The following is a 14,358-nucleotide window of genomic DNA, read 5'->3' as shown; positions in this document are numbered from 1 at the left end:
GGATTGTTAAAGAAAATGGGTTCTTAACATAGCCTTGCATATTTTTAAATGTGTAAAGCTCTGGTAATTTTAGAGTTTAGATTACTACTTAGATATTAAAAGTAGTCTTTCAGAAATAGTTTTAAATGCAAAATGCTGGATCATCATTTTCATAGTTGCCACTGATAATTTTTGTATCTTTGGGTCAAAGCATCTTTTTTTCCCTTTGTGTAAACTTTGAATTGTGTGAAGAGTAATGAATTAAATACAGTTAACCTGCTTTCCTACTCTATAAATGAACAGATGAAAGAGTTTAGAACTTTGCTTTTTACAGCTTGTTTAATTATAATAATAATAATCTTATGATTGTAACTAAAACTATAGTAACCAGTTTAAGAAAGAATAAAGCAATGTGGTTGACCTAAATTATTTCCTAAAAGAAAATAGTAGTTCCTCAATCCAGTTATTAACGTAAGTCTTAGAAGTGGTTAAGCTTTGCATTACTGTTGGCTTTTTTTTTTCTTTTTATTATGGAAATGTTCAGAATATTTTTTAAGAACTATGAAAGTTAAGAATTGAGACAAACACACTTCCCATAGTAGGACCCATGTCTTTGAAGTATAAAAGGGTGTCATGCAGTCACTGTAGTTACTCATGCATTCATCTTCCATTTATGCATCGTGTCTGTATTTAGAGTATGTGATCTTTCATGGGCCAAAATATATAGAAAGAACAGTGTGTTTGGTCCTCAAAGAACTCAATCCCTTCTCCCCTTATTTTCTGATAGCTTTTTCTCTAGTTCTTATGGGCTGGAAATAAGGGAGTCGTGCCCAATGCTCCAGAATTTTTCAAAGTCAACATCTCCCTAACAATAACGAAACCCTCTTCCAGTAATCTCTCTGCCTTCGTCCAGGACAGAGTTTTGAATGCTTGGGCACCAGCCTCACTCATTCTTTACAGAAAGAACTGCTGGTTTCTCTCAAGTGTGGACGCACCACACTGCACGTGAATGGTGACCCAGGCCGAGTGTTTCGCAGCTTCTTCCCCATCTTCTTTTTCCTAATGGCCTGAGGCTGCTTTATTCCTCCGGCCTAGTCTTTGAAATATCTTGTGCCTTTTAAAGCAGATTAATTAGAAATTATCTAAATACCATGCAATAGCAGGAATCTAAACATTATGAAGGTACAATGCCATAGCAGAGAAGACCTCATTACAAAGTTGATTTTTATACTGCTTTAAAAAAAAAAAAAAGCCTAACATATTTGAAACTGGATTTTGTTGCAACAGAAGGTGCAGAAAAGTAATGTTCTCTTCCTGAAATAAGGAAGTGTTACCAAATATTACGATAAGGAAATGTTACAGATGATCTATATTTTAATGAGTATATATTGCTATTTTTTTTGAAACATAGTCTTGTTACAACGGTATTGAGTCCTTTTCCTCAAACTGACTAGTTAAGCACCAGCCCCACTAGAAGAATAGAGTGTAGATATACCATGAGAATGAAACATTTCATTAAACATGTATTTTGCCTTGCTTTCAAACCTTTGCTTTCCTGGTGGAGGTTAAAGGGGAATGGGTGAGTGCCTTGTGACTGTCAGGAAGTCTGCATCTTATTAAATGTTTTGTTCTCTTAAATCAGTTTAATTCTGTGTAAGTACACATATCTTTGGGTGTTGTCGTGGCAATAAAAAGATGTTTTGAGTTTGTGTAGTAGGTTGTGCTTAAAATAGAAAATGAAGAAAAAGGTGTAAAAGTTTGTGTTACCAGGTTTCTGTTTGCTAGATTCCGTGAAAGGACTAACTTGAAGTTTCCGTATTGGCAAATTATTAGGTCAAGTCTCTGTCTCAGATCATGGACAAAAATAAGTTCCAAGTAGGTTAAACTTAAAATTCTTTTTTAAAAGGCTTTTTTTTTCCTTTCTTTTTAAGGAGAATATTGGAATAGTTTTCTAAGAAATGCCTTTCTGAGTTAGAACTAGAAGCCATCAATGACAAATATGGACAGATTTGACAATATTAAAAAATTAAATCCAGTAGATTGCAAAATACATAGGAGACAAAGGGTCACTATCCATATTACATAAAGACTCTGAAAAGTTAATATGAAAGAAACCCACAGCTTTAAAAAGTTGGCTGAGGATATAAAGAGACATATACAGATGAAGAAAAGTAAATGATTTTTAAAAAATACAAAAAGGGGCTTCCCTGGTGGCACAGTGGTTGAGAGTCCGCCTGCCGATGCAGGGGACACGGGTTCGTGCCCCGGTCCAGGAGGATCCCACATGCCGCAGAGCGGCTGGGCCCGTGAGCCATGGCCACTGAGCCTGCACGTCTGGAGCCTGTGCTCTGCAACAGGAGAGGCCACAACAGTGAGAGGCCTGTGTAACGCAAAAAACAAAACAAAACAAAACAAAAAGATGCTTCTTTCTTTGGTGATCAGGAAAATGTAAATGTTAAAAATGAGATAGCATATTTCATCTCTCCAGTGAGCAAGTTTAAGAGTTTGATAATATTAAGCTTTGTCAAGTGTAGGAAAGTGGATACAGTATACATCGTCAGTGTGGTTGTATGAATTGGCTAAGCCATTTGGAGGGCAATTTGGCAATACCTATTCAAATTTAAAATTCTCATTCCCCTTGACCTAGGAATTCTGTTACTCTCCCTCCTCTAGGCTGTTTTTAGCAAGTGCACAAATAAATGTGTCCATGGGTGTTCACTGCAGCATTGTTGGTAAAAGCAAACAAGGAACAGCCCAGTATCCATCAGTAAGGGAATAGTTTAAATAAATTGTGATACAGCTAAACAATAAATATAATGAAGATGTTTTTAAAAATTACACAGATCTACATATACAAATAAACTCTAGTAAAAAAGCAGAAACAATATGTATAGCATAATTGCATTTGGTTAAATAAAAAGCTCTGTGTGTATGTATGAATGTTTTTACGTATATAGTTTACAGTCTCGCGGTATAGGCATCAAACTGTTCACAGTGGTTACCACTGGGCAGTTAGAGAGGTGTCTTTCATGTTTAATTCTATGTAATTCTATATTCATGTTTACAAATGTATTAACATTTGTAATTTTTAATGAAACACTAAAGATAAATCCAACTTCGACAACTATTAACAGAGAATGTATCCCCAGGCCTGGAATGGTGTTTATTTTATCTCAGACATCCCACATATGTTAACAAAAGGGCTGTGCTGTGAGGTATACTGTATTCTCTTGCGGAGGGGATGACGTTGGTGTCTTCATTTTGTACCACAAGATGCAGCAAGACACCTCAAATGGCATTCTACTGTATTATGTTTGTGAGGCTAATGATCGGTACCCAACAAGTGGAAATGGACATGTAATCGTAGCAATTTTTTTATTTCATGAAGTTTGCAGTTGAGAAACACGATCATGAAAAATATGCAATAGAACATTCCTAGCAGTCTGTCTTGGTTGAATAATCAGGAGTTCACCTACTTTTGTGGGCACAGTAATCATCGGCTTCTCAGATTTCTCAAACTTCTCTGAAAAGTAGCTAACTATACCTGTTAGATTTTAGAAGTCTAGCAATGTTTTCTGTTTTAATGTAGGCAGTCTTGGAGGGGGCTTTAAAAAATATTTTGTTGTTAAAAAAACTTGATTATCAGCGCAATTTTCTCCAAAAATTTTTTTTCATGATTAACAAAAATTAAAGTGGTATTTTATATATCATCCTGTTCTAAATGTTGTTGATAATACAAAAAAATATAAGATAATTCTCCCACTCATATGTTTAAAATCTCTTTAGAAAAATAGGGAGAAACACATGAAAAGGCCATTGTGTGAGGAAGTTCCCAATGAATGCTCACTAACTGCTAGGAATGTAAAAGAGGAAAGAAATCAGAGTGAACTAAGGTGCTCAGGGAAGACTTCTGAATGGAAACATCTTAATTGAGTTTGACCTAGACAACTAAGGCTTAGATACTTTGAAAATCTATGACCTGTCTTCTGATCTGGAGGTCCCAACACCTGGAGGGTGAATAAGTCCAATTTGATATCCACAGTGTATTGGAATAGCATAAGAGATTAGGGACTCCCCTGGCAGTCCAGAGGTTAAGACCACACTTCCAATGCAGGGGGCGCAGATTCGATCCCTGGTCAGGGAACTAAGATCCCACATGCCACGCAGCCAGAAAAAAAAAAGAAATTGGAACACCTCTGCTCACTGCCATTTTGTTGAAGTTTATCTTAAGAATACAGGCTGATGATCTACTCAGCTGGTTTTAAATGGTGCAGGGCTGAGTGCATCAATCCTTCTCAGGGACCTTAAAAAAAAAAAAAAAAAACCCACAACCAATCCAGGGCTCACCCCCAGAGACTGTGGGAACTTTTCATCCATATTTAGGATTCAAAATCTTGTCCAGGTGGTTCTATCAGGGAGTCAGTTTAGGGAACCACTGATCTAACCTAATCTCTTTTCTGTCTGGACTAATCCCAAGTCATTCTGGGAAATATCCTCTTCTTAGAGATATCCAAAAAAGGAGACTTCTTTAGGGGCTGTCAGTCATCAACCCATTAGTTCATTCAGAAAGTTGTTTATCTTCTAATTTAGTGTTTCTTTTGTAACAATTTAAACTCATTCTTTTTTCCTTTCCTTTTCTTGATGGAGAATTGTTTTGGGGTTTTTTGTTTTGTTTTGTTTTGTTTCAATGTAGTCAGTACCTTTTATTTCCTGCCTTTCTTAGATTTCTATAATCTTAACATCTGAGCCATTGCTGTGTTGAGGGATCAGCACATACCTGATTCCAGGGGTGGACCAAATCCAGCCCGTGCCTGTTTTGTAATAAAGTTTTATTGGAACACATTCAGGCATGTTCATTTACATATTGCTTACAGCTGCTTTTGTGCTACAGCTGCACAGTTCAGTCGCTGCGCAAGTTAAGGAGAATTTTGCCAACCTCTAGATTCGCGCTTTAGAAAACAGTTTTAATATCCTCATCCAGGAGCTTAGGGGGAAACCTTTTACTTCCAAACTAGCAAATGTACGAAACGTGCTTCTCCCTACATTCTGCAGCACATCCCAGGCAGCTGCACTGGTGGGTCTAAGTTGGTACACAGTTTAAACCTGTTTGCTGTCCATGCCCTTTGTCCTGCTTGTGAGGGGAGAGGGAATTTCTGTTACCCTTCTTTGTGACAAGGTCAGAGGCTTTAAAAATCTTAGTGTCACCATGAAGATGGCGGTCATGAAGCATATGAACATTGAGAAAAGAAATATTATTGGGTTTCAGCCACGTGTACTTGAACCTGATATGCTGTGTGCATTTGACTGTTGCATCAGTGCCCTACAGTATGCAGTGCATAATTATTAACAGTTCGTAGACTAGATCTGTAACATATTCCCAGACATTTAAGCAACATTTGGGGTTTGTGCTTCCCACTTTGATGTTTCACTAGAATGACCCCAAATGCTTTGAGGTGTTGCTATGGGGCTGATTAAATGAAATTGTATTAAGACCAATATTGTTGGGCTTCCCTGGTGGTGCAGTGGTAAAGAATCCACCTGCCAATGCAGGGGACACGGGTTCGAGCTCTGACCCAGGAAGATCCCACATGCTGCGGAGCAACTAAATCCGCAAGCCACAACTACTGAGCCTGCATGCCACGACTACTGAAGCCTGCGACGCCTAGAGCCCGTGCTCCGCAACAAGAGAAGCCACCACAATGAGAAGCCCGTGCACCGCAATGAAGAGTAGCCCCTGCTCACTGCAACTAGAGAAAGCCCACGTGCAGCAACGAAGACCCAACGCAGCCAAAAATAAATATAAATCAATTAATTAATTTTTTAAAAAGACCAATATTGTTAATATCAAAATCCCCCTGACTTACAGCCACCGATAGATGAATCTACCCTATGTGTGTATAAGTCCACATTATAGCCAGCCACATTACAAAGAAGTTTGTGTGCTTGACTTTGCTTATTCTATCCTAATTTTATGTCCCGTTTTTCCACAAGGGGATTGGCATTTTGAGTAAAGCTTTTCAAATCCAGGAAGGAATATTTCTCATTTTCATATGAGACCCCTTATGCTTTTTCTAAGTGGTTAATTTAATGTTAGGAGGGAATTTTTATTATAACCTCTGAACCTTAAAATTAAAATTTAATTACTCATTAAAATTAATGGATTCATATAAGAATAGATCAAACTAATTGAGATTATTGTTTGTTCAAGTTGACTGATGGATTTCCTTGGTTAAAAGTGAAATACTGATTTCACCATTGCTCTCAAGGATGGCAGAAACTCTTATTTGCAGGGACAAGGAGCTGATGTGGCACCCTCTCCCCTTCCTGAGTACATACAAGCACCTTTCAGTGGTGAAGCCTGCTTTCTGTCATATCAGGGGACAAGGCTGGGTGTGATCAACTAGGGTGTGAGCTAGACAAGTCCATAGGGTGGAACATTTCCTCAGGGCTTCAGATCCAATTCCAGATGTCAACCAAAAGTCTGGTTAACCAGGTAAGACCCATGTCTCAAGGGAATGACAGTGGGTCACAGGACATAATTAAGTAAAGCAGCTGGCATTCAAGGAGGTCCAACTAGCTTAGACCAGTAGGAGTTTGATAGGTCGTGATCAGGGATCACATTCCAGCCCCTACAGGAAGATAGGAAGGCCAACCCCGAGGGCCTAAGGTGCTAGACGGGTTTCTAGAGCAGGGAACTCCCCATAGAGAACCAGAAATCTCTGTTTACCTAAAGTAAACAGGGTCAAATAGAGGCCAGGCTTTTAGAACAGGGCAAAAGAGAACTGCAGTAGAGTCAGACCTGGACAACAGGAGAGATGGCTTTAGAAAATCTGTCATTAAGCACGTCTCATATGCCAAGCAGTGTTCTAGATACTTATCATTCTTTACAACAACTATTATAAAACAGGTACTGGTATTATCCTTCATTTTACAGATGAAGAAACCAAGGCACCAAGAGATTACACTTTGCCCAAAGTCAACCAGCTAATAACGTAGAAGTGGTGTTAAAACGGAGGCAGTCTAATTGCAGAGCTGAAGAAACCAAGGCACCAAGAGATTACACTTTGCCCAAAGTCAACCAGCTAATAACGTAGAAGTGGTGTTAAAACGGAGGCAGTCTAATTGCAGAGCCCTGCTCTTAATCATGACACTTTGCAGTATTTTTTTTTTAATTTATTTATTTAATTTAGGCTGTATTGGGTCTTCCTTATTATGGTGCACAGGCTTCTGATTGTGGTGGCTTCTCTTGTTGCAGAGCACGGGCTGTAGGCGCGCGGGCTCAGTAGTTGTGGCTCATGGACTCTAGAGCACAGGCTCAGTAGTTGTGGCGCAGGGGCTTAGTTGCTCCACGGCATGTGGTATCTTCCCAGGCCAGGGCTCGAACCCGTGTCCCCTGCATTGGCAGGCGGATCCTTAACCACTGCGCCACCAGGGAAGCCCCACTTTGCAGTCTTGAGGCGGAGCGATTGTGTCTGGCTCCAGGTCCTCACTCACTGCTGCCAGACCTTACCTCTGGTCCTGGGATGTGTGGAAGGGACAGGAACTGGGCTGTTTAACCCGCTGAGAAGCTGGGGAGGCCCTGGCTCAGCCTGACCTAGAAACAGCTGTGTTTCCAGTGCAAAACAGCAATAAAGTTAAAGTGCGTCGTAATATCACCAATAAATATAAACAAGAGAGAAAAGGCATCTAGCCATTTGAGTTCAGCAGAAAATAAGATCCAAGTGGGAAAAAAAGGTCACCTTAAATCCTCACCTGGAGAAACAATTCAGGCTGCCCAGAAAAAGGAAAGAAAGAAAAAAACAATGCTGGGCGGCTGAATGAGAAGTGGCCCACGTGCTCACATTGATACAAGTGTTAGCACCAGAACTGTACAGCCAAAAATAGAACCTTTGGAAGCAGCGGCTATCTCGGGGAACTCCTTTTTGGAGAATTCTCAGCTTTAAAAACTGCTTTTACCCATGACAATAGGGTTCCTGAGGTAGAGCAGCAAGGAAGCTCTCCCACGGACTGAATGTTTTATAAATAACATGCAGAATTAAGTAGGAAGTCCTGTATTCTACTTTCTCCATCCCTACCCCAGGCATTTTTTTTTAATTCAAATAAGCTAAGAAACATTATACCATATTACTCTACACTGACTACAAACAGATGTTTGGTCCCATAGTTATTTGCTTTGGGTTTTTTTTTTTTTAACTGAATATTTGAATGGGTTAGAAAACTGGTATTTTTGCCCCTTTTTCCAAAATCATTGTTAAGACCCTACATACTCATTTCTGTGATTTCGAAAAAGCAACATTAAGGTCCAATGTTTTACTCCTTAGGCAGTATATTATGCAATCAAAATAGGATAAGGTCTCTGACAGAACCTTATTTGACTTACTGTAATGAAAATAATTTCCTACTAGTGAATGTAATTGTCCTCATATTGATCTCCTGTTGCTCATAAAATAGTGAGGGTAACTTCTAAAGATAAGTAGAATCATTCTGGTGATTTTGACTAATCCTTTTGGTCAGAATTAAAATAAAATGCAAGCATTAAAAACACAGGTGTAATAAATCTCTGAAATTTTTTAACAGCGGAATTCTATATTCTCATGTGCATGTTTGTGAATATTAAAGTGAAATTTATACAAAAGAAAACTCTAGGACTTTAATAAAATTAATTGTTGCTGTAAATAATCATTTCCTTAATTTTCTCGTCATGTATCTATGGAGCTTTTAAATGGCTAAACACAGCAGCCAGTTTTACTTGCTGTAGAAACCATCTAAGGCTCTGTTTTTTATCTCCTTGTCCCTATGCTGAATAAGTACTGCTTAGTTTAGAGATTTTTTTCAGAGTGCTAAATTCATATTGATTGCACCCTTTGCTTTCAATTTTAAATAATAAACCTAAGTCAAATTATTTCTAATAATTACATGACTTCCTGAGTGATGAAGTCTGTCAATCACTTTCTAATTCAAAGTAGCTCTAAAAATTTAAACTGTAGGCTTTATTAGGATTCCTTATTGGTCTTAACTGCTATTATTAGGGGAAAAAGAAGAAGCTAAACAGGCACAAAAGACTAAGAACTTGAATTATAGCACCTACTGTTTCCTCAGAGTTAAAGTTTAGAGACCATTTTTCCAGACTCTTAGACTAAGAATAAAGTGAAGAAATGTCTGTGCCGTGTGTTAGTCTGACCGGGTCAGAGGCGGGGGCTTTGTTCCGGTAGAGTGTTTGGTGTCTTTAGGGGTTGATTTAGTTCCACTGAATTAAACTTTATGACTTTCCTGCAGGTGGATGAAAGCCAAACTGGAGAACCGGGTTGGCTTGGAGGAGAATTAAAAGGAAAGACAGGATGGTTCCCTGCAAACTACGCAGAGAAAATCCCAGAAAACGAGGTTCCTGCCCCAGTCAAACCAGTGACTGATGCTGCCTCCACCCCTGCACCCAAACTGGCTCTACGTGAGACCCCTGCTCCTTCTGCGGTGACCTCTGCAGAGCCCTCCGCGACCCCCAACAACTGGGCCGACTTCAGCTCCACGTATGTGTAGGATGCTACTTCTGATGATTTTTGAAATCCCAGCTTAGTGATCTTTTAAGTGTTGTTATAGTCTTGGGTTGTACCTCTGAGTAATTTTCATGGCCACTTTCTCTGGTCTTCCGGCAAATTGTGGATTGCATTCTCTGACCTGGATTTAACTATATCATTGCTCAACAGTGATTTGCCCTGGGATAAAGTTAAGCCTATGACCCTTGTTTTGTTCAATAATTTGTCTGTATCTTACATTCTTGTGGAAGAAATGGAGAACTACAGTTTCCTAATAATGTGCTTGACACCCATGACAGCAAATATTTAGAGTCATTTCCTGCACGGAAATAGCACTTTTTTTTTTCCTGGACAGAAACAGAAATTGAATTTAGTCATGTGGTATTGAATAAGATAGAAAGCTGTTTCCTGTGAAGCTTTTCTCTTTCATCAGTCCTGTACAAAGTACACCAGAGCGAAGAGATGTGTACTCTTGGCCACTGTTCGTGCTATGCCTTTGGTCATCAGGAAATGGCATTAAAAACAGTGTGTAAGCAGAGGTTTGAAAACAGAGATGAAGCCGCTGTCCACGCTTCCAGTTATAGGACTGGTCTAGGTGTGCAGTAGTCTAAAAATATTTTATACTGGCTTTCAAGTAAACGGGACGTAAGAAGTGTTTAAAATTTGTTTTCAAGTCTGATCATCTTTCAGAAGAAACAAATTGAAGGCAAGGAGTCAGGGCTTAATGTTGGAGAAAGACCAGGTAGAGGAAATAGAGGAAAGAGAGGTGAGTGATGACCAAAGGCAGGAGGAAGTAGAGGGAAGGATGTAAGGAATAGCAAGTTTTTCGTACTTACATTTTCACATAAATGGTTGAAAGTGCTAAAGAAGGTCCTCCCTATCTAATCTCTGCTAAAAAGTAGTCTTTTATTAGATGATTGAAAACAAGTTGAAATTCTCCTCTCGATTTTTTTTCTTAATTGAAGTATAGTTGATTTATAATATTGTGTTAATTTCAGGTGTACAGCAAAATGATTCAGTTATATATCAGTAAGTCCCCTCATGCGAACTTTCAAAGACGTGAACGTGCGTTCGCATGTCCAATCACATAAGTCAGTTCACGCGTCTGGCGTACATTGTCACATGGTTGTGTTTTTGTGTACTTTACTATACTGTACTGTATAGAGTACAGTAGTACAGTATCTTTATCCCAGGATGTCGGGAAGCAAGCGTAAAAGCAGCAGTAATGTAGCTGGTACTGAACTGTACTTTTCAAGGTATTATATTGTAAGATTAAAAATGTTTTATTTATTTTTGTGTTTGTTTTTTATGTATTATTTGTGTGAAAAGTATTATAAACCTATTACAGTACAGTACTATATAGCCGATTATGTTAGTTGGGTACCTAGGCTAACTTTGTTGGACTTATGAACAGATTGGACTTTCGAATGCGCTCTTGGAACAGAACTTGTTCATATGTAGGGGACTTACTGTATATATTTTTTCATATTCTTTTCCATTATAGGTTATTACATGACATTATAGTTCCCTGTGCTATATAGTAAATCCTTGTTGCCTATCTTTTTTGTGTATAGCAGTTTGTATTCCCTTGTCCTGATTTTGATTGAAAAGTTCTGACTTGGGCTTCCCTGGTGGCGCAGTGGTTGAGAGTTCGCCTGCCGATGCAGGGGACACGGTGTTCGTGCCCCGGTCCAGGAAGATCCCACATGCCGCGGAGCGGTTGGGCCTGTGAGCCATGGCTGCTGGGCGTGCGCGTCCGGAGCCTGTGCTCCGCAATGGGAGAGGCCCGCGTACCGCAAAAAAAAAAAAAAAAAAAAAGTTCTGACTTTTGAAACTAAAGCTTACACTAAAATTTTAAGAAGACAAGTGCTGTGTTTTCCAGGATTTTGTTTTGCTGTGGATCCAGTCAGTGTTACTCTCTTGCTCGATAAATGTGTGGTCTGCAACTCTCCTGCTATAATTCCAGGCTTCTTATTTTCCAAACCCTGAATCAGGATGTGCCATCTATCAAAGGAAATATTCTAATTTTCAGATTTGTTTATGTCTTATAAAGATTTTTAAAAAGTCAGTTGAATTTAAATCTGCACTGACACAGATGTGTTTATTTAAAATTATAAAATCGCAAAATTAAAACCATCCCTGATATCAGGACAACAGGTTGCTGTAAGGATACCACTGGTAGTTACCATGGTATCCAAGCACATGGCCTGGTGCTTGCTGTGTGATGATGGGACAGAGAGATGCACCAGCCGCTGGGCTGGCATGTTTTCATATGTGGTGCGAAACTTCTTTTTGCTTATTTAGGATTGTCGTTACAAATGAAGATAATGATCACGAGAGGATGTTTCTCTGGTGCTTTCTCGTTGCAAAGTACTTCTCTATGTGGTATTTCATGTGACCCTCACAACTAACGAGAGTGGCACAATATTGTTCCCATTTTATCAACGAGGAAATCAAGATTCAGAGAAACGACTAGAATTTGCCTGAGACCCATTGCTAGTGTGTGACGGTCAGACCCAAACCCAAGTCCAGCGCTCTTTCCCCCCTCCTTGTTCTTAAACAAGCCCCAGGCACATCCTGGGTGTATGTTTATGGGGGGAGAAATGTCGGTGCATCAGGAAGTCCTTGCCACTCACGGTGGCGTGCTTCGCCTTCCAGGTGGCCCACCAGCACGAACGAGAAACCAGAAACCGACAACTGGGATGCATGGGCAGCCCAGCCCTCCCTCACCGTTCCGAGCGCCGGGCAGTTGAGACAGAGATCAGCCTTCACTCCAGCCACAGCCACGGGCTCCTCTCCATCTCCTGTTTTAGGCCAGGTAACAGCATCGATGGGAGCAGGGAGGACCTCAAGTGCCTGTGTGGGGCGGACAGATTCAGCCAGTGCTTGTTGTCAATGTCATTTAGGAGTAAAGCCTCATTATATGCATCTGGGTCGGCTGGCAGGGCGGGATCCAGTTCACATTTTCCCAGTAGAGGGAATAGTGACAGTTCAGAGGATGGAGTTCAGACATTTGAACTCCATCTTGAACAGTGGGTAAGGGCTTCTTAGGAAACGGAGAGGGCTGGCATGTCAGACAGAAAATACTGTGAGGGTGTCACAGCATTTTTAATCAGCTATACTCCAGTATAAAATAAAAAGATAAAAAGAAAATAATGTGAGGAGAGGCTTTAGGTAGGAGGTCAGAGAGTGTTTCAGGAAAGTCGTGGGTCAATCCATTTGGCTAGACCATTGAATATTTACCCAAAAAGATAGAACGATTACAGATTAATGGGAAGCTCTTAAATGCCTTGCTAAGAAAGTAATTTCTGAAAGGATAATAAGTAAAGGAATTTATTCCCTTATTTATTTACTTAATAAATAAAGGAATGAAATTTCTATAAATAGTCAAACCAAACAGTGAAATTGCCCATCTGGCAGGCATTTGGGGTCAGGGACAGTTTCTGCTCGGGGAACAGCCAGAGTGAACACAGGCTCCGGGCAGATTCACATGGAGGGTGGTGTGTGCAGGAAGATTCGAGTCGGGGACACAGGGGCACTGACAACAGTTGAAGAGGGTGGAGCCCCAGTGCCTGTGGGAGCAAAAAGGAAAGGAAAGGTCTGGAACTGAGAAAAAGATTTGACTTTACAGGGGAACAAGGAAGGCAGAAAGAGAAATTGATTTTTAGCGAAAAGAAGTTGGGTTTTAGACGTGTTAATTTTAAGGTGAGAGGGGGACAGCCAGGTCATTCTGTCTGGCAGGAATTGGGACATAGATCAGATCTCAGGAAATGAGTGAGCTCTTCAAAGGAGAGAGAGTGCACGAAGATGGAAATTGCACAGAGCGTGTGTCTTCTCTGACCTGGAAGTAGGGCAGCTCCTGAGAGGAGCTGTTCCTTTTCTTTGCATCTGTCCCAGCTCAGCAGGTGGCACAAGTGTCATGCTCAGCCTTGGTGACTCTGGTGGAGGAGGGCTCAGGACCAGGAAAATGAGGCGAAGTTGAAGGCTGTTTCCAGAAAGCGGGGGTGGTGGTGCTCATATTATTAAAGGCGGTGGTCTGGGCAAAGAGGCAAGTAGAACATATCTGTGAACCTAAGTGGGAGAAGCATTAAAAGCACAGAAAAGAAGACAGGCTTCTTTTTCTTCTGGGAGAGGAAGGGTGAAGAGAGGTTGGAGAAAGAGGGAAAGGAGTTCAGGTTGTGCTCTGGGCAGCTTTTTCAGGAGGGGCGCCCGAGGGCCTTCGGAGCATGCATAAAAGGAATTGCGTATGAAGCCTGACGTGGCTGAATTTAACCTGAACGTGTAACTGGTCATCACACATTATCTTGGCTTTCTTCAGCAATACTGCACAGTTTGGAACTAGAAATAATAATAGTAACATAAGCCACCCCTGTTAAGATTATTACTCTCATAGCTGCTCTAAAGATAGATCCTGTTACACTTTCTTAACCACCTTTTGAAGAAAGTGTCTCTGTTTTAGAGATGTGGAAACTGAGGCCTGGAGAGATTAAACAGTTGTCCAAGGTCACACAATTAGTAAGTGACAGACTTGGGATTCAGACCCTGAGTCCGTGTTCTGCCTGATTCCATGCTGGTTATTCAGGCGTCTCCACGTGGAAAGATGGACAGGGCAGGTGCAGCAGAGATTTCTCGGGGTGAGAGGTTATGAAATACTGGAGCCCAGGTGAAATGGCAGAGACTAAACGGAAGTGATGGAGAGGATTGGGCAACACAGAAGCACTGAGATCCACGGCTCCAGTGTGAGGCTCCCTGCAAGCACGAGGTGGGGACACGGTGGGCAGAGACTCTGTGGTCCTGGGGGGCGTTTGGAATCCAGAGACCCCTCCTCAGTTCTGAAGACTGGGTGGAG

At 40.6% G+C, this 14,358-nt stretch overlaps 1 protein-coding gene across 2 annotated transcripts in view; it reads left to right on the top strand.

Moving 5' to 3' along the window:
- The window catches only part of ITSN1 (intersectin 1), a gene marked incomplete at its 3' end in the record, with an annotated part of 230,302 nt that overhangs the window by 148,005 nt on the left and 67,939 nt on the right, over nucleotides 1-14,358 (top strand). Inside the window, exons 20-22 of one of the 2 annotated variants that reach the window (XM_082840315.1) lie at nucleotides 1,544-1,558; nucleotides 9,256-9,503; nucleotides 12,168-12,327. In XM_082840315.1, coding sequence (XP_082696441.1) covers nucleotides 1,544-1,558; nucleotides 9,256-9,503; nucleotides 12,168-12,327 — 423 coding nt within the window. The remainder of the gene's footprint in view (nucleotides 1-1,543; nucleotides 1,559-9,255; nucleotides 9,504-12,167; nucleotides 12,328-14,358) is intronic. The other variant, XM_082840316.1, reaches the window with a different exon arrangement.

The sequence above is a fragment of the Leucopleurus acutus genome, assembly GCF_964270905.1.
Source record: "Leucopleurus acutus genome assembly, chromosome: 5".
NCBI lineage: Eukaryota > Metazoa > Chordata > Mammalia > Artiodactyla > Delphinidae > Leucopleurus > Leucopleurus acutus.
The sequence above is the reverse complement of the archived record's forward strand: the minus strand, read 5'-3'. Positions and strand labels throughout refer to the sequence as shown.